General features: G+C 38.5%; 1 protein-coding gene across 7 annotated transcripts in view; it reads left to right on the plus strand.

Annotated features, from left to right (window-relative positions):
• Nucleotides 1–21014, plus strand: part of BRD9 (bromodomain containing 9) — a 29088-nt gene that overhangs the window by 2668 nt on the left and 5406 nt on the right. For 2 of the 7 annotated variants that reach the window (XM_075271050.1, XM_075271057.1), the window contains exons 2-12: nucleotides 2887–3110; nucleotides 5607–5739; nucleotides 5827–5887; nucleotides 7865–8009; nucleotides 9223–9333; nucleotides 10725–10903; nucleotides 11585–11605; nucleotides 13248–13380; nucleotides 13473–13545; nucleotides 16122–16217; nucleotides 19871–20003. In XM_075271050.1, coding sequence (XP_075127151.1) covers nucleotides 2887–3110; nucleotides 5607–5739; nucleotides 5827–5887; nucleotides 7865–8009; nucleotides 9223–9333; nucleotides 10725–10903; nucleotides 11585–11605; nucleotides 13248–13380; nucleotides 13473–13545; nucleotides 16122–16217; nucleotides 19871–20003 — 1309 coding nt within the window. The remainder of the gene's footprint in view (nucleotides 1–2886; nucleotides 3111–5606; nucleotides 5740–5826; nucleotides 5888–7864; nucleotides 8010–9222; nucleotides 9334–10724; nucleotides 10904–11584; nucleotides 11606–13247; nucleotides 13381–13472; nucleotides 13546–16121; nucleotides 16218–19870; nucleotides 20004–21014) is intronic. The other 5 variants (XM_075271051.1, XM_075271055.1, XM_075271056.1 and 2 more) reach the window with 5 other exon arrangements.

A 21014-nucleotide genomic window follows, 5' to 3' on the forward strand; every position in this document is an offset into this window, starting at 1 on the left:
CATGTGCCTCACATTAATAGGAATAAACCCCATCATGTCCCTCATATTAACCCCTGTGTGCCTCACATTAATAGGAATAAACCCCATCATGCCCCTCGTATTAACCCCTGTGTGCCTCATATAAAGGTTACTAATATGTGAGACATATGGAGGTACTAATAAAAGACCTCAATAATGAAGATACTTAATTATTACCTCCAAGTCTCTCACATATCAGTAACTCTTACACAAGGGTTAATGTGAGGGACATGATGGGGTTAATTGCTATTAATAAGAGGCGCATGGAGTTACTAAACTGTAATGCACAGGGCCAGACTTGTATCTACAATTGGTCCTGTACATTTCAATGGGCCCATACACATAGCTCCTGTTATTGCGGCTGTGTTTCCGGGACAAATTGAGCTGTAAAATATAGAGCAGGTACTATATAGAGCAGGTCCTATATTTGTCCTATACCTTTCCTACACCTGTCCATATTTGCAGCCCTGTCAATTTATTTTTAATCTATAGGTCAGTGAAAACCATATCAGTGCCATTTCTGTGCAGGAGGCCTAAGGCTGAAGCACCACGTTGTGTTAACACAGCGTTTTAGTTGCAAATTTTGCTGCAGTTTCATAAGCCAAAGTCACCGATGTACCTTTTCAACCCACCACGAACATGTAACGGTCGATAATAATGTCACCAATCTGCCCACCTTAGAATTACTTGGCGTCCCTTCACATAAACCAGAACTCAAAATTGGCATCCCTGTTCTACTCTTGCGTAATCTGGATGCACCCCGATTGTGTAATGGCACTAGGCTACGTGTCACACAACTAGGAACAAATATCATTGAAGCCACTATTCTTACAGGAGCAGCTACAGGTGACAGTGTGTTAACCCCACACATTCCAATTATACCAAATAATTTCCCATTTCAATTCAAACGACTACAATTTCCCCTTAAATTGGCTTTTACAATGACCATTAATAAATTCCAAGGACAAACGCTGAAAGTAGCAGGAATACATTTAGCCACAGCAGGCTTCTCACATGGGCAACTTTATGTGGCTTGCTCAAGAGTATCCTGTGCCCAAAACTTACATGTACTGGCGGAAAATAACAAATCATACAATGTTGTATATCGAAGTATATTCACTTGTAATACCTCTGTCCCAAAGACACTATGTACAGTTTATAACAACACCGTATAACAGCTGAAATATAAATTACATTCAACACAAAAGTCTCACGTATTCTCAGAATTACAGCAACAACAAGATACAAAGTTACATTTCATATCCCATCCCTTATACACAGTACGAAAACCTTACCCGCCCCTGTATTTACCCACTTCTACAATCACCGCAGACGAAGTCGCGGGTACCAGCTAGTAATCTATAATATAGAAATATTTTGACGCAGAATCTGCCTCAAAAAGCACCTCCCATTCATTTCAATGGGTGATTTTTTTTATTTTTTCCCTCTAGCTGATTTTTTTTCAACTCAATAGAAAAAGTGACATAACATATCTACTGGCGGATTCTGCCTTGGAAAACCCATTGAAATCAAAGAGAGGCAAAAAAATGCAGTTTTCCATGTCCAGGAAACTGGAGAGTTAAAAAAAAAAAAAAACTTGCTAATTCCTGAAGCTAAATTTTTTTTTTCAGCCTGAAAAATCTTTTCCCATTTTACCTATAATGATTTTGAATATCATAATTTAGGGCTACATATAAACTTTTACTGAGGGACAGTTTCAGCATAGACCGTCACACCTCAGCCTTCTATGTATTGTGTCAATTTGCATTGTAACATTTGTGACACAATAATATATTTATATTATATTTTTTTTATAATATATTTATATTATGATATATTTATATTATAATATTCTAATTTATATTTGACCTCAACCTAAAACTGAGCACATACAGAAAAGGCTGTCTAAGCCAGTGATGATCTAATGTGTACAGGAAGGGAGACTCAGGAATGCCGGATTCCCTTTGTTCCTTCATTGAGAAACTCAGCACAGAGGAGTATGGGTGTGTATGGTGGATTTGGGAGAAATAGTTAAGAGGTGAATGAAACAACTATCCCATGTATAGCTAGCTAAGTAATACTCTAGTGTTCCTCCTTATATGTGAAGAAATGTAATTAGTTGAGTAGTTACCATGTATAGTTATTTTTTTTTTATTACATACTTAATTATTTGCATTGGGATTTTCCAGCATGGAGTCCCAATGTCCTTTCTGTGCAGCTATCATCTACACTGGTGGGTTCATTAAACAGTCAATTCTATTGGCAAAAAATGTTTAATAAAAGTTGAGTTTTAAATTTGAGATATATTAAAATTAGTGGTGCAGAATTGAGGAATGAGGTATTGGAGCATTGATCTCCGTTGTTCCCCATGCACAAATATTTGAAATATGCTCATATATAGATTAGTTTTATCAGAGTGTCTTTTCATCTAGCACCCTATCTGGCTAAAACTGGCCAGTAGTGGGTGTTGTATTTTTAAATTAACTTCTTCAATCCCCGGTGGTATGTAGGATGTCTTGGACACTGCATACTGGGGTTAATTAAATTTAGGAGTTAATTCTGCATCACTATATGTATGTAATTTTAATATATCTCTAATAAAAGTTGAGTTTAAAATTTTACATTTTTTGCTAATAGAATTGACTGTGCAGTTATCATAACTTGAAGAATGGATATACTGAGCACAGAAAACAGTCCACTACTGACACTGGGCAATCAAAGCTATAGTATCAAAATAACAATCCTATTAGGCATTGAATACAGAATATTACTTGGTAAATACTATACTGGATTTATTTCCATTAGGATACACTGGCCAAGATTTCTTAATCTAACAAATCTTTAATGTACATTTTTGTAATTCTTCAGATTATGTGGGTAAACCTTCAGAAAAGCCTTTGAAATTGGTTCTTAAAGTTGGAGGAAGTGAAGTGACTGAACTGTCTGGATCTGGGCATGACTCTAGTTACTATGATGATCGGTCAGATCATGAGCAACGTGAGCGTCATAAAGAAAAAAAGAAAAAAAAGAAGAAGAAGTCCGAGAAAGAGAAGGATAAGCATGTAGATGATGAAGAACGGAGGCGGAGAAAGGTAGGAAACTATCTCATGTATACATTATTACGTCTTTGCTATCAATTTGTCCTGACTTTCTGTCACAGTGTATCATTTGTGTGGACACTACTATTTATCTTACAGTTACTTGATTTATTTTATAGTTAGTAATATTAAATGGTAATTAAACTTTTGGACAACTTTTGATTTTTCTGGCAGCATTTGTAATAATAATAAATCTAGCAAAATACTTTTAACGAATTTTGGCTCCTTTCCTTGAAGAAATCCTGCATTTTTTTCACTCTTTACAACTACTACCTTGTAAGCCAGAAATGAGGGTAGGTAGGTGGGTAAGATAAATCCGCCCTAATGAGTACAAGTTTTGAATAATAAGCAAGAACGTATAAGTAGCTGCTTATCTTTCTCTGTCTTGAGGAAGTCCATTTCCTCAAGAGTACAGGTTCCCCAAGATAATAGCAGTTCTGGTTTGGACATGTTTGGCCTAAACAAATCTGCAGGCAAATCTCACAAATAATGTAATAAAGAAACCAAAATGAAGAAATGAAATGAAGAAATAAATAAACAGTGTTGGTTTGTGTAGGAAGATAAGATAAAGAGGAAATAATTAAATGGACCTAACACCTAACTTTAATTTGATTATTTAAAATCTGTTGAGACTCAACAAATTGGACCTATTGGCCCCACCTCTGTATATTACAACCCTAAGAGGGGGCCAGTAATCTCCTTTCACTGACACAGCAGCCGGCTGGATGCCATGCTCTGTGCTCCGTGTGCACAGCAAAGCCGGCTGCTGTCTCTTCTGTTGTAGGATGAGCTCTCCCAGCTCATCCCAGAGGCAGCAGCAGGCTTTCCTGTGCACATGGAGCACGGCTGCTGTGTCAGTGACGTGGGGATCGCTAAGCCCCGCCCACGAAAGCTCCGCTAAACCCCGCCCAGCACTGCCGGGATGAACAGCAGCACCAGCGCTGCTAGGAAGAAGGGAAAGGTAAGTATGATACCTTCCCCCCCCTCCCCTACACTACCTACAACCAGCAGTCATGCCGGAGCTCCGCTAAGGAAGTGCCGGCATGACTGCCGGTTGTAATAAGACGTCCCCCGAAAACAAGACATGTCCTATATTTGGGGTGACAATTTAATATAAGACACTGTCTTATTTTCTGTGAAACACGGTAGTATACCATTAAGTACCTGGGGAGAAGAATCTAAACCAGATAGAACTGTTACTGCAACTGATGCTGACGGAGCAGATAGATAGTAGTATAACCTTACACTGCCATAACTGTGCCAACTGTCCCATCCTAATTTGTGGAGGCCTTCTTTGTGTACATGATCTTTCAGAGTTGGCCATTATCCTGCTTCGTAATATGAAGATCCAGGAATGAGATAGCTGTCTCTTGTATCTCATAGGTCAAATACAAGTCCAGATCATTTGATTAAATATGTCCACCAACTCCTTAAATCTAGCTATTCTATCCTGCCAGATGATTAAAATGTCATCTATATAAAGCAACCAGATGGTCACTGCATCCATTCACGGCTCCAATTATTCAGAGAACACCACATTCCTTCCCCACCAGCACAGGTATAGGTTGGCATATGTGGGCGCAGAGGGACTCCACACCCCTAAGCTGGTGGTAGATGCTCTGCACAAACAGGAGGTAGTTGTGTTCCAATTCAAATTTTATCAGGGACACTGCGAACTCGTTATGCACCGTTAAGTACGTACCCCTTATCCCGAGGAACGATTCCACAGCCCCACACACCTTATCATGGGGCATGGAGCTGTAGAGCGCCTCAACATCAATGTTCACCAAATAAGCACCTGGTTCACAGGTAATGCCCGTCAGTTTGAGCAGAACATCTGTGGAGTTCTGCTACGAATGGGCGCAAGATTTGGTCAGCGTAAAGACTCACATTTTGAGATAGAGAAATGATCTCTGATGCAATAGGTCGAACTTTTAATTGCTATATACTTTTATGGACTTTAGGTACCCTATAAAAAGCTGCTGTAGTGGGAAACTGTGGTAGAAGGAACTTAAATTCAGGTTCCATGATTAATCGTCTGTCTTTAGCCTGCTACCCCTTGAACTTTTTTACATTTTGTCACCTTACAACCACAAAGTAGCACATAATTGTGAAGTGGAATGAAAATAATGCATGGTTTACAAAAGTAAAATCAAATAAATATCAGAAAAGTGTGATGTGCAAAAGTATTCAGCCCCCTGTACTTTGATACCCCTAAATAAAATCCAGTACAATTAATTGCCTTCAGAAGTCACTTAATTAGCTAATAGAGCCCAGTTGTGTGTAATTTTTAGCCTTGGTATAAATACATCTGTTCTGTTTAGGCCTTAGTGGTTTGTTAGAGAACACTAGTGAACAAACAGCATCATCAAGTTCAAGGGGCATAAATACTTTTGCAAGCCACTGTAGACCCGTCTTTGGATATTACGTTGTTTGTACCAAATTGTAAAACTGTGCCTCCCTTCTGTTTTTTCTTTTTGCTATTTTTAGGAAGAGAAAAAGAGAAAACGCGAAAAAGAACAATGTGATTCAGATGAGGAAACTGAGTATTTTGAACCAGAGAAAAAAATAGAAGTTGAAACCCCTACAGACCGTCCAGTCAGAGCATGTAGAACACACCCAGGTGATAACAAATATTAATGATTTTATTTAGTTGGACTTCTGCTTAACTACTTATGTTATTAGTTAATGATAATATTCTGTCTTACAGCAGAAAATGAAAGCACCCCTATACAGCAGCTTCTGGAATATTTTCTCCGACAACTGCAGAGGTAAACTGGATATTTTGTGTTTGTGTCTCTCTCCTGTCTGGGACAAATGTGTGAAAATCTTGACTAATAGGCTGAAGCCCTACATTGTGGAAACACAACTTTTTTTTTTTTTTTTTTTTTTTGCTTAAATTTTTATTGAATTTTCATAAAATGTACAAGGTAACAGAAAAAGATTGAAAAATGAAGAGTTTTCCTGAATATATATTTGAGCAATGCTGCTTTGTTTGCCTGCTATGTGAAATTATATCTCTGATTTTTTTACACAGCGTTTTTATAGGACCTGTGTGTTAAGCAGGATAAGTGAAGTCACTCACTGTTATCTACAGCTCTGTTATTCAGCTAATTGCAGATTGTTGATAAAGCAGTGTCTGTTATCTCTCTATGTAAACACACAGATAACACAGAGTCCATTCTCTAGAAGCATGTGCATATTATTTTATCAGCATGAATATTAGACATCAGGCTGTGACAGTTTTCCAAGATATTCCACGCATAATGGGGTCCACTAGGGTTTTTGTATTTCTACTAGTAATAGCAGTACTGTCTACTGTGCTGTACTTTCTTCTAAAAGTATACACGACTAAATATAGGGCAAAAATTGGCAAAGCAATATAAATAGAACACTATGCTAAAAAAGCGCACTGCCACAGAAAATGTTTAACAAAAAGTATATAAAGCTTTATTTAAATACATTTTAAAACATATATGACAGAAATAATGAATGGGGTGATACAACCAAACAGAACAATGAAGGCCCAAGATGGAATACTAATGGTTGATGATGAATAAATGACACTTACATTACATATATATAAGGATATGTGAAACATCCATGGTTTCTAAAGTGCATATATAACATACATAGTTTTTTAAAGTGCAAATATTCTGTGAAATAACATGATGCCAAGTAGTAAATTACCTATGGGTGGACCTTCATGTAGTGAACGCGCCCCGACGCGCGTTTCGCCACTACCGTGGCTTCGTCAGGGGGAAAAAAAGATGATGAACATCTTTTTTCACAGAATATTTGCACTTTAAAAAACTATGTATGTTATATATGCACTTTAGAAACCATGGATGTTTCACATATCCTTATATATATGTAATGTAAGTGTCATTTATTCATCATCAACCATTAGTATTCCATCTTTGGCCTTCATTGTTCTGTTTGGTTGTATCACCCCATTCATTATTTCTGTCTTATATATGTTTTAAAATTTCTTCTAAAAGTGACAGCCAAATTAGAGCCCTAGCTACACAAGTGTGTAGAGAGCCCAAGCATAACAATGCAGTAGAAAAAAAACATATTTGAAAGCCATGAGAAATGGCTGACTTTACCAGTGCCAGACAGACTCCATTGGCTTACAATAGAGTTCTTTGGGTGCTGACTGAAAGAATTTGTTTTTATGAGAAATTCAGTGCTGCATGAAGAGATATTTTTTTCATAAAATCTGCAGTTGAGCTTTCTGAACAGATGTGAACAGAACCTGAAGCCCTTGAGTTTTTTTACTTGTATTTTTGAAGTACTTTGGTGGTTCTAGGAGGTCTTTTTTTAAATGTCACTGACATTGAGTGCCAATTCTTTTGCTCGAAAAAAATAACTAACAAAATAGAGCACCATGCCCTCTTAGGGTAAGTTCACACAGACTTTTTCAGGCAGATTTTTGAGGTGGAATTCGCATCTCCCAGCTCTCCCATTCATTTCGTGGTAGCCATGCAGATTAGTTTCCTCTATTTGGGGTAAAAAAAAAATCACCAATATTTCCTATTTTCAGGCGGATTCTACCTTGTAGTCAGTCAGTTGAAGTAGAAAAAAAAAAAGATTTTGAGGTGGATTCTGCTTCAAAATCTGCCTGCAAAAAACTCCATGTGAATATACTTTTATGTTTAATGGCAGTAAGAGATGTGTTTCACGGTACAGTAAATGCATTGCTTTTCTGTTTTATGTTCACAATGCTATTTCTTTCTGACTTTTAGGAAGGATCCCCATGGTTTCTTTGCCTTTCCTGTCACTGATCAGATTGCCCCCGGTTATTTCATGATCATAAAACATCCAATGGACTTTAGCACTATGAAGGAAAAAATAGCTTCCAATGAGTACAAATCTATCACAGAATTTAAGGTATGTGAACGGCTGGCCATTAGTATCTGTAGTATCTTCTGCACTTTCTGACGACCTTAACAAAATAATTTTTTATCCTAATATACCGTATACATGTAACTATGAGGGCACTAATACTTTATTTGTCTTAAACACATCCCTATCTCACTATTGGTTGTGGAGCATGCCTCCTCATAAATCAGGCGTACCTTTTGCCGGGACCACGTGCCTGCGCTGAAATGTACACCAGGTCACAGGTATGGTTTTTTTCAGGCATCAGTTTTGGCCAGTTTTTTCTGGCATAAATGGTAATAAATGTTATCAGGCCCCACCCAAGTCACACCACTCCCTCGTCATTCCTTCTTTCAGGAGAGTGGCGGCAGTGGCATTTAAAAGATTAATAATTTTTGTGCAGAAACCCGACTTATGGAAAAAAGTTGAACTAGTTAGTTAGTTAGTGCCTGTTTTCATTTAAAAGACATTCAGATAGGTTTATAAAGTAGACTACAAAAATGTTCGCCAAACATGCCTCTACACAATAGTAAATAAAAAGTGAAATGGCACGTTAACAATTGTGTAATTCTTCACTTTTCTTAAACACTGAGAAATTTTTGTAGGGTTTTGCTGGGCAATCTGGTCTTTGGGTGTATAAACCCTCGTATATGGTATCCTATCAGTGTTTCTGCTGCCAGTAGCCCCATGACTGCAGCACATTTTGAATTTTTCTTATTGGCCAGTGCTGTACAAAGTATAGTAGTCATCCCACCTATCCATTACTACTACTACTAGTTTCTTTACATGAAATTCTGCCAGATGTAACTGTAAAATAGCAAAAATAGCTGAGAAAAGCTCAGGCAAACATCTGTAGGCAAACCAGGAACACTGGGCTTTAAATTTAAGTTATAATGCACCTAAAAAGAGAAATTTGACCAAAATAAGGGAAGGTACTGAGTGACACAATCTGCTAGTCAGAAGTAGCTAGACTTCTCTGTACACTCAGCGTGAGCAGTTGCAGACTCTTCTCTGAGCCGTGTACAGGCAGGGAATACAGAGTTGTATGTTTGTATTTCTTTACATATAGTGTTTTGCTAGATTGCTTATCCACACGTCTGTCAAAATAATATCTAACTTTTAAAATGTCTGCTTTTCAAAATAAGTTTGTGTGAAAGGCAGCAGTGAGCACCACAATGATTTCTGGCAGTAATATTTTAGTTTACACTACTGTGTTTCACAGGCCGATTTTAAGCTTATGTGTGATAATGCAATGACCTACAACCGTCCAGAGACAGTCTACTATAAGTTGGCAAAGAAGCTCCTGCACACAGGTTTCAAGATGATGAGTAAGGTAAGGGTTAAGCTGATTAAAATATTTGCTAATTTCTGTTTTAAATATTTCTTCCTTTTCACATCTTTTGTTTGATTTTAAGTTTATCATTAGCAAACACCGCAATAGAAAATGCAGTTTAGCAATAATTTTTGACCTCAGGCCCTCACAGTATTTTGACCCCACAGTATTACATCAAATAATTTTCCACAAATCAATGCACAGCATATGGTGAAAAGAGAATATCACGTGTGGAATTCATTGAGTATACCGAATGCCACAATATTTTTCTATTACCTCCTAAGCTGGGTGGATATTTTAAGGGTCATTTCTGTCTGTTTTCCATTAAATATTTGATGAACCTCAGTCTTCACTTGTTAGCCAAAGTAATACCAACAACCACAGGGGTCAAAATGCCTGCTTCTCCCCTAGATAAATTATCCAGATCCAGCCCTTCAAAAGATATTAGTGTTAATGCAAATTAGCTTAGTTGCAGAGTAGGCAAGTGACACTCCACGACCTGCAGCACAAAGAGACGCTGCCCCAACAGAAACCACAGGGTTAATATTCCCTACTTTGTATAAACCCTAACTGGGTTTATATCTTCGGAATCGCTGAATGCATTTGAGTGACAAAAAAGCCTAAATACCTTAGTGTGACAGTTTCTAATCTATAGGCCTTTGAAGAGGCTTCTTACTGTGGGACAACTTTTCTTTCTTTTTGACTGCTAGTGCTTGCCTAGCGCTGCTCTGTTGCCGAATCCACCTCTACTTTGTAACTTCCATGTTTAGGAAGAGGTCAGGTTAGGGAGAGCTAGTAGTGGGTGGGATAGCTAGAGGGACAGGGAGGGGGTCTATGGGATGGAGGGGGAAAGGAGGGAGAGATGAAGGGGGGGTGAGGTGAATGGGATTAATGTGTAAGTTACATAGAAGGCAGCTGAAACATGTAAACAAATGCAGAAGATACCAGGAGCTCCCAGAGACACCCAGAAATCACTCAAAACACTGATAAAGGTATATGGGGGCATTTATTAATGACACTAACAAACCTTGTTATTAAAAAATAAATAACATTTTTGTCCAGAAAATCCCTTTAAGTGATTCTAAGTATTCCAAAGCAGCCAATTTAGTAACAGGGGTTGTTGTTGTTGTTTTTTTCCCACATGGTTTGTTTTATATTTTGCATGCGCTGCATAGTTTTTAGCTTGAACCTTTCATTTCTCTCATTTCATTTGGAAGCTTTGATTTGGCTACATTATATTTTGGTGTTTTTCTTGACAAAATCATGCCGCATGAACATTCAGAAGTAACATTTAGGACTGAGGTAACTCCATTTCCATCTCATCCATCATAGCACCTTTTGCTATGAAGGGAAATGTAAAGTTCCTGCTGCTCTGTCCTTTCTGATTCTAGGAACGGCTTTTAGCTTTGAAGCGCAGTATGTCGTTTATGCAGGACATGGATTTTTCTCAGCAGGCTGCTATTTTGGGAGATGAAGACACCACAGTTGAAGAACCTTTGCCAGAAGTTGCTCTTCCAGCTCCTGTAGAAATTACAAAGAAATCTAAAAAGCCAAGCAAGGAAGTTATTAGGTAAAATCTGTACAAAGCCTGTATCTGGCCACCATGGTTTGGCACATTTAGACAACAACCCATCCACTGTAGCTAAAAGCCACGCAATGTTGCAAAATAATAAATCAAGGTATTATTTTGTGTGGCCCCTAGCTTCCATGAGGGGGGGGGGTTCGGCCATGTGCAGCTTACCACACTAGAATCTGCTATGAGTGCCGTCACCCTAACATACATTGCTATAGTTATACTGACTATAAGTCATAGTCAATAATTGTAAACACCTTATCTCTGTAGTCTGCCTTAAAGCAAAGGGCGAAAAAGTCTTGCATGTACATGATTTGCGCCGACAACTTTCATTTTAAAAACAATGGTCACCCAACGGACCCCATTACTTTGTAACCACTGTTTTAATGGTCCAGCAGTCCACCTGTCCTTTTTTCTGGTCCTGCGATGGAGCAGAACAACAGACAGCGTGGAGCAGATGTGAACTATCCTACTGTTTTTATTAGTCTGTTAGTGTATTATTTTGCTCTGCTTTTGTTGAGAACAATAGGGTGATGTCTGGAAGCTGTTGCTGACAGTTATTGTTTTTTATATAGCTGTATTATATTATATATTATATACTTTTTCTTAGAAGTATTGTATCAAATTCCTTCAGACATGCTTAATTTTTATGTTGGTTTTTTTTTTGTACTTTTGCAGGGCTATTGAAGATGATCAGAGGTATGCAATTTTAATATTGGTTCTAAACAACTTGTTTTTATTAAAAATACTTGTCATAATCATTGATACTAGGCATAGTATTACTTTGCTTCACTTAATACAATATTTTATTCCCATACACTTTTTGCTAGGAGCTATTGCCATTTTTCTGTTTCGCCATTTTTGACCACTTTTTATAGAAGTGACAACATCAGTATTTTCAGTATAACTCATTTTCACTTGAAACATATTTTTGTGTGGATTTTTATTGCAGATTTTAGCACTGTCTTTGGCCCAAAGTTCAGTCTGCTAGATATAATTGTTCACCATAATCCAATAGAGGTTAGATTTATATAGGTCTAAGGAAATATCACAAGTGCATTATCATCACTATAGTAACTTTCGCCCCAAGAACACATTGTATAAATTTATGGGTATGTTTTGGGACTGACTTCAGTGGTTCACCAAAACCACAGTCAGGTTTCTTTGCAAGAGATGTTCAGTCGCTACATAAATACTCATAAAGGTCCCCAGAATGCCTTTACAATAGGCCATGGTGCCCATATTATTACAGTGCCAAAAGCAGTGGGGTGTGAACTGAGGACAAATTCGGTACAATATACAGGGTGTCCCACTCGAGAGTACAACTTTAAAAAATGTGAATTACTCACGAACGCATAAACGTAAAGGCGAGCTGTAAGAACTGAAGGTACCTGTATTTAGTGGAAAACAAGTCTTACATTACAAAAGGTGCTGAAAAGTCCTCGACCCCCCCCCCCCCCTCCCCCCCGTTGTCCGCACACAAGTAAACGCGAAGCTCCACATTTGATAATGTCCTCTGCAACATGTCACTGTTGATGGCTGCAATTTCACGTTCGATGTTTGCTTTCAGTTGTTTGATGGTCCTGGGTTTGCTTGCTTGGGTTCTCAACCAAACCAGGGTCTATAGCTTGGGGCCACAGTGATAAGCCATTGCTTTGATCTGCACCCACTGTGTGTAATAGAGTCTAGCAAACACATCAGTTAGCTTGGCCATTTGTGTGGCATTATAATATTGATTGAGCTCCTTGGGTATGTAGGGTGCGCGCCCCTGAACACAAGGTTCCCTACTCCACTAAATAACACACACAGTTCCCTATGGGAGATGCTGACCAATATAGCCATGAAAAGATAGAGAAGTTCAGATAATAGGTGATGGATCAAGATAGGTGACATGTGGACTACGTCTGTATTTCTCTGTCCACTTGACGAAATAATACCTGTTAGTTTGGGTATTAGGTATATGAATGCTGTTAGATTGTGCAGAGAGGCTCTCAACAGTTTTGCATTATAATCAATATAAGCCAGTGTCAGATGGGGAGAGGGGAGTGTGTCTGAGCATTTGGGGCGACAAATTCCCTGCCACCAGGTCTGTCTCCTTTTTGTGAAAAAAAAAAATAAATGTTGGCCTATTTTGAACAACCTTTTTATGTGTCATCATATACATGCATTATTTCTTGCATGTTTTTTTTTTAAATACTATAGATATTAAAGTAGCATCTGGCCACAATGTTTTTGAATATTAAAGCAGAAATAAAAATAAATGAAAAGTTCTACAATAGGTGTGTGATAGTAGCCTTGAGATCCTGTTGCCTTTTCATACAGTTGTATTCTTTTATTTTAGCTGCATTTTTGAGCCAGAAGGCAATGCATGCAGTTTAACAGACAGCACTGCAGAAGAACATGTGCTTGCTCTAGTGGAACATGCTGCTGATGAAGCCAGAGACAAAGTCAATAGATATTATCGAAATTGCAAGGTATATCCCTTACTCAATATATAAAACTAGTTCTGTTTTATAGTAGAAATAAGTGATATATGTAGTTTAATTTTTTTACATTCTTCTTTTAGATTGGTTACCTTAAAAAGAACATGGATAGCAGTTTGATTTACACTGTAGTAAATGGTGATCCAGATGCAGATGGTAAGTACATTTATTCACTATAAGGTAAATGTTATTGTCCTTTATTGGAGTATAAACCTGTTTACATGTTTTTTTGAAATTTTTGTTCAGTGTTCTTGTCAAGAGTTTTTCCCAGCATACAACAATACATTTTCAGACTACAATTACCAGAGATGGCGGTTCTTACTACAGAGCATTTAATTGTTTGGTTCTCTAGGGAAAACTACATTTCCCAGGTGCACCATGCTCTATACGCTTCACTGGTCATTTATCCTAACAGAAGTTATTCATGTACTGTACATGCCCCATCTTTTAGGATCTGATAAACAGCTACAGGGGGCGATAAAAAAGACTATGCATTACCTGGATGAAGGCAGATTCCATGACCTATCCAGTGGCAACATTGATCAAACAGTTGTAGAGAAAGGGGGATTTCATTGTGCTATTTCTAGTGATGTATAGTATTTGGCTAATTACCTTCAATGAGTGACAAGATATTTTCCATAGTACTTTTATGTGAAATTTGATTGTTGTTGTGGGAATGCCCCCTTAACCCCTCAAATCTCTGTAAGCTTACTGCATTACATCTGGCACTAGCCCAGTGGGACTCCAACTCGGGCGGATTAATTTAGTTAATGATCACAGCATCCCACCCCTGTGATGAAGTATTCCCACATGAGTATAAGTTCCCACTATCCAAAATAACATTATTTATCCCATACAGAGAAGGCTGTAAAAAAAAATATATATATATAAATAATATATATATATATATATATATATATTGCATATACACCTAAATGCACACATTAACTTATTTTGGTCACTTTGCTTTCCCCAAAAAAATAACAAGTAAATAAAAAGTGATCAAAAAGTCATACCAAACATTGACACCAGTAGAAAGTACAACTTTCCCCGCAAATAAAGAGCCCTGACATATCTCCATCAACAATACAGTAAAAAGATTATAGATGTCAGAATATGGTGACCCCAAGAAAATTAGTTAACTTTCAAAACATTGTATTTGAAAAAGCAGTCAAATACAATAAAACTAGCATAAATATGGTATTGGTGTATTGACCTATGGGTCAAAACTTCCATGTCATTTTTATTGCAGAGTGAACGTTGTAAAAACAAAGTGCAAAAAAATTATGATAGAATGGTGTGTTATTTCACATAGACCCCCAAAACACTTAAAGCTATACAAAATGTTAATGTACAAATAAAAGTACAATAAGCCCTCACATAGCTATAGCAATAGAAAAAAAAAAAAATTTTCGAAGGAAGGGATATGAAAAAGTCACCAAGCTTTAACATATAAACTACCCTAAGTCCTTAAGGGGTTAACACTTTGTTGTAGAAATTAATCTAAAGGATTGTTATCCATTACTGTGTTCATACAAGTTGATAGTAGTGTGCTGTCACTCGGTATTCAGAAAAGGCATCTCTCTGTTAGTGCCAGAAATTCCTTTCATATATGCTCATACAAGTGATTATTTTCTAATTTGCCTTTTACAAGACAGAAATCTGTCCGTCAGCCTTGGACTTCTGTCCTGTATAATGCAAATTAGAAAATAATCACTTGTGTGAACAAAATTCTAAGGCTGACGCACAGATTTCTGCCTTGGATTTCCAGTTTCCCCTGCCCCTGATCCTCATGAGAATTAGCCCTATTACCATCCAGTGGGACTAATTCTAAAGTTTTGTCCCCAAAATGAGTGAAAGAGAACTTATTTCCACATCAGAAAACAATATTATGGACGCGAGACAGGTTACGGAAACACCATTCTCTTGTATGGGATGCAGATTTTAAAAATGTGGTGTGTAAACGTACTCCTACAAGTTTCATTCATCATTTCTGCTGTCTAGCATTGTAAAATAAATGCAGTATATATTTTCCTCTTCCTGTGAAGGTCATGTTTGGTTTAAAAAATAAAAATAAAAAATTAGGACAATATTTCAGAACATATTCGTTTGTGACACAAATTGTGGACTCTCAAGTTGCTTTATCCCTATCAACTCTTTGGTAAAGCAGAGCTTTGTGATCTTGGCCCTCTCCTTCCTCCCTATTCTGATTTGCTATGTTCAGCCTCATCACTTTCCTGCTACTATTTCTGAGACAGGGCTACTGTGTGAGGAGGAAAAAGAGAGCCAGCAGCCAGGTCTGACAAAAAAAAATCAACCTGATTTCTGAAAACTGTTCTAGTAGTTTTTTCAGCTTCCCATTACATCCTACTGAATATGAAATAGTAACTTTAGGAAGTACCATTTGTCCAGCAATAAATAAACCCCCATGTGACACTATGAAGGGAAAAGTAAAAACAAAAATTCTGACATTTGGAAGGCAGGGAGTAATGACAGAAATACAAAGGTGAAAAATGTCAGGTCCTGAAGAGGTTTTAATGTCCTCCAGGAGGACTGATGGTCCAGTGTTTCAATAATAATTGTTTCTTATATATATTGTTCATATGGTTAAAAATACAGGTTATTGAGTTTGGTGCTATAACAGGAGACTTGGGAAACAGATACTCGGGCCTGTTTTGTCAATTATGTGAAATGATTATCAAAAAAATCATCATTGTTCTTATTTTTTGTAGAGGAAGAGACTCATCCTGTGGACTTAAGTTCTCTGTCAAGTAAACTTTTACCTAGCTTTACTACATTGGGCTTTAAAGATGATCGCAGGCATAAAGGTAAGAATGAGTTCAGTAAACAAATAAAAAATGTCTCTGTTACCAAAGCCACAGCCATCTAAAACCACCCTGGTACCTTGAAATACACATCCAAGGAAGTGATTGTGACCGAGTTCTAGGCAAGATAGATAATTTACCTAGCTGAGCAGTAAAGCATTTCCTCTTCTATTGGCATAAGAAATGATGAACAATTTAATGGTTTATATCAGGGGTCTCAAATACATGGCCCCGGAGGCTGTCACCTGTGGCCTGCAGACAGGGCTGGGATGCAACAGTTTCTGGCAATTCAGCTGTTAAAAATGCAGTTGGATTGCAGAAGTGGGAAGAAGAGCCCTGACTCTGTTCTGAAACTGGCAGAATAGAAAGCCATAGGCTTCCTGCCCTACCACTTTCCGACTTGTTATGCTTATAGCCTATAAGCTGTAAGTGCAGTACGTACCTCTCTGCTCCCTGGCTACTCCGCTCTTTCCTGTTCAAGGTGCACATGACATGTCACTGCAGTGTATCCAAAGGAGGGGAAGTGAGGTAAGAACTGTGGTTACACTATGGGCTAACATAAGGAATGTGTTCCTTCAGCTTCCAATTTATTTTTATGTTCTTCCCATTTTACCCAGCCAAGTTTGAGACCCCTGGTTTAGATGCTAATGTGTATCCTAAGATTCAGTAAAAAATAGAAAAAAAGGCATTGCAGCTAATAGTGCAGTAATCCCATAAAGGACAGGCATGAAATATGTTTAGCATGCAGCATGCTGTCCTCTATTGATTGCGCTATCAGAAGCTCCATTTAGTTATTTGTAAGTGGAGTGTCAGCCGCAGCTGCCTCCAAACTAAAGGGGGCTTAGATCACCATTGTATGACTAGTAATATTTGTGCCATGGGCAACATATGCAGAGTTCTTTGTTTACTTCTTTCAATGGCTGAACCTGACCAGGCAGTAAAGACCTGTTTACAACAAGGATTTATAATGGGAGAAAAACACCAAAACCATTGGGTAAATGATATCATGAGTGTTCTGTTTCTGCTGTGTGGACATAGGAATTGTCACATATGATTTCATAACCTGATGTTTTGTGGTTATTTTTTTGCAACTCCATGTTGAATGCAGGTCTTTACTACATGATCTGATGTGGCGTTGAAACGCATAAACAATTATTTCTTTATGGATTCTGTCTATGGTCAGCTTTAGCCCTATCTTCCATTTTGTGCACTAGTATTTTTTAAAGGGGCTCTGTCATTGGAATAATGTGTTTTTTGATATACATATGCCTGAATGGCCTTTAAAAAGGCTATTAAGGTGCTGCTACTCTTTAAAAAAAAAAAAAAGACCCCCCTCACCCCACCCCCGTTTTTATTACATACCGGTAAAACTGATATGTAAATGAGCCTGTCAGTGCATCCTGGGCGTTCCTCCAAGCCTGCGTGCACCCCCCTGCGTCATACCTTCAAACCGCCCCCTCTGCAGCTTGTGCTCAAAGTTAGTCCTCCTCCTCTCTCCATGTAACCCCGCCTCCAGCGTCTCTCATATCGCTCCTGTACATTGAAATGTTGGGCATGCGCAGTAACGCTCTCTTCACTGCACATCCCCGAGCGCCATTTTCTTGTGCACTTTCTTCCACTGTCCACAAGAAAATGGTGCTCAGGCATGTACAGTAGCGCTCAGAAGGGAGCGTTACTGCGCATGCCCGACATTTCAATGTACAGGAGTGATGTGAGAGATGCTGGAGCCGGGGTTACATAGAGAGAGGAGGAGGACTAACTTTGAGCACAAGCTGTAGAGGGGGCGGTTTGAAGGTATGATGCAGGGGGGTGCACGCAGGCTTGGAGGAACGCCCAGGGTGCACGGACAGGCTCATTTACATATTAGTTTTACCGGTATGTAATAAAAATGGGGGGGTCTTTTAAAAAAAAAAAGAGTAGCAGCACCTGAATAGCCTTTTTAAAGGCTATTCAGGCATATGTATATCAAAAATACACATTGTTCCAATGATAGAGCCCCTTTAAAGTGTATGTTTAACAGTTTGGTGAATATTGTAGTGTTTCTATGGCATTCCATAGGTGAAATTGTGTAAAGAATACTGTTACTAAATCTGATTTCAAATCTGGTTTTATTTGATCTTGTGTCATTAAAAAAAAAAAAAAAAAAATCTGTCAGCAGAGAAAATTGATCTCAAACCAATCACAGTACGTTGTAAGGCACACTATGCTGAGCAACATCATACCTTTTGTATAGTCAAGTAGATGAATCACTGCAAAGTAAATTCCATTTTTATAACTATGAAAGAGTTTCACATGCACTGGGGGCCTACCCATATGGGCTCAGTCTCCAACTTTGAACCTTTGCTGAAAAGCCCACCCAATATTGCCCCCTACACTTATTTGACAGACTCTTCAAATCGCATGTGTCATTTGGGACAGTACTGCTCATGCACCAGCCTGGGAATGCTGGTGATCAGTGAAATAGCCTGGAATGAGAAGAGGCTGTCATTCTAGTGTAAGGGATGACATTGAAAAGGGTTTTCAGTGGAGATTCCAAACTGGAAATTGAGCCTTTGCAGGTTCTGGCACACGTCTCCACTGTACCTGAACCTATTTATTAAAATGTCTTTTTGATTGAAATGGTGCATCCAGGCTCAGATTGGCACACTGGGGTACCAGTGAATCCCCTGGTGAGCCTTGTGCCTTTAGGCAGGGTTAGCGTTAGGGAAGGAGGGCAGATTGGACAATTGGCCAGGGCCCCCATCCCCAAAGGGACCCCACAGGATCCTGGAGTCAGGACCAGCCACATTTGATAATGGAAAGGGTCCTGGCGTCATATACCGCAGGGACCCTTTCCAAAAGAAGCCTGGCCAGAGGAGGTCTGTAACAATAACAATCATTTCATTGTCATCTTCTGGCCTGTAGTTGATGTCATGCGTTTCAGATGTCACCGCTGAGGCCTGCGATTGGGCCACAGTGGTAACGTGGGGAGCTGCTGGGGAGCATATTGTACTCGGTGCAGCCACTAAGGGGTATTATATTGTGTGAGGGCTCTGTTACGCATTATACTGCGTTGGGGAGCATATTATATAGTGTGGATCATTTATATACCATGTAGGGCCATTATGGGGAAGGCTCAGGGGAGCAGTATATGTGGAGCAAAATTCCTACTGGCTGCCCTATGTATTATACATAGAGAATACAGAATTGAGCATGAAATGGCCATGGAGCTGTTGGGGAATGCACAGTATTATTGGGAATGACTACATTTGGAGCATACTCAGCAATGCCGGATAGTCAGCACACATGTAAGATGTCAGTGAAGGAGCCATGATGTTGGCTATTAGCAGTAAACTGTTTGGGGGCCCTAGAACAAGTTCCACTGTTCAGGGGGCTCTAGAACAAGTTCCACTGGTGGGACCTAGGCTCTTCAGTCTGACACTGGGTACATCCATTCAACGAGTTAACAATATATTGTTGCTCAGCACAGTGTGTCCTACAATAGGTTTGCCCTTCTTACAGATCCCATTTAATATAAACTAAGCAGTACAGTCAACCTTTACATTGCATATTCTGGTGACAGATGCATTTGCATTTCTTAATCATGTTGTTGTATTTTGTTATTGTACACACACACGGCAGTAGTGTGTATTTATATATATTTCTTTTTTTTATAGTCACATTTCTTAACAGTACCAGTACAGCCCTGTCTTTACAAAATAATACTCTCTTCACTGATCTTAAGCCTGATGAGATGGAATTGATGTATGCTGCTTATGGTGATGACACAGGGATACAGTGTGCACTTAGGTAAGGGTATTTAATAAGACCAAGTAAACTTTATTGTAATATATTTTAGAATTTGTTAAGAATGTTTACACATGGTTGACTTTCAAATAACCATTTCTTTTGTAAAAAGATTAGCAAATCAGGTATTGTGTTTCCATGCACTACCACTAGGGGGAGTTCAGTACTCATAAATAACAGCACCCATTAGTCCAAATTGAACTTTGAACCATCGTTTGGATGTATTTCACTGTAAAATAGCGTCTTGCATTCTGTGCAACATATTTATTAACACACATAAAGCATCAACTGAAACTGCACTAATACCACTTCTGATACATGTGGAGCACTGAGATCAGTAGTAGCAGCTGTGCTGGAGTACTATAGCTCACCATTCCGGCATGACCACTATACAGAAGATAGAGCCTTATGCTTCTTGCTCCATCCCCTCTATAGGTTGCAGAGCTGGAGACTGCTTGGAAGAGCTGATTATGGTGTGGGCCACAGCGAAAAAACATAGTTCCTCTGCAGACTTTCTGTTTCCATTATACCTTTACAGAAACTGTCACCGTTTCTGTAGGTACAATTGGTACGCATTGGTCAGTTTTTGAAATCACAGCATGTCCGCTAAGGATTTTTCAGCAATGTGTGGATGGGATTAGCCAGAATCCCCTCCACTTTGCAGGTACTGTTAATCACGGCATATATGCAGCATGGTGCCCCGACCTTAAGCAGCTTAGCCAGTAAGTAATTGGTGCACTAAAATAGTATTTACCTGCATTCTAAACAATGAATGACTATTCTAGGAGGGAATCCGACAAATATCAGGGAATGCCAGAAGTATGTAATAATATATAGACACAGGAGCATTCTTTGTAAATGCTTTGAAAATGTGAGGCCTTATTGTGATCTGTTAAACCTTAAACTTAATGGTGATACTAATGTTATGTGTTTAAAGGAAGTCTTTCAACAGGAAAATCTGTATCAAACTATAACATCTTCTTCACTTTTCAAAGATCCCTGCTTTATTCTGTA

The sequence above is a fragment of the Leptodactylus fuscus genome, chromosome 4 (genome assembly GCF_031893055.1).
Source record: "Leptodactylus fuscus isolate aLepFus1 chromosome 4, aLepFus1.hap2, whole genome shotgun sequence".
NCBI classification, from domain to species: domain Eukaryota; kingdom Metazoa; phylum Chordata; class Amphibia; order Anura; family Leptodactylidae; genus Leptodactylus; species Leptodactylus fuscus.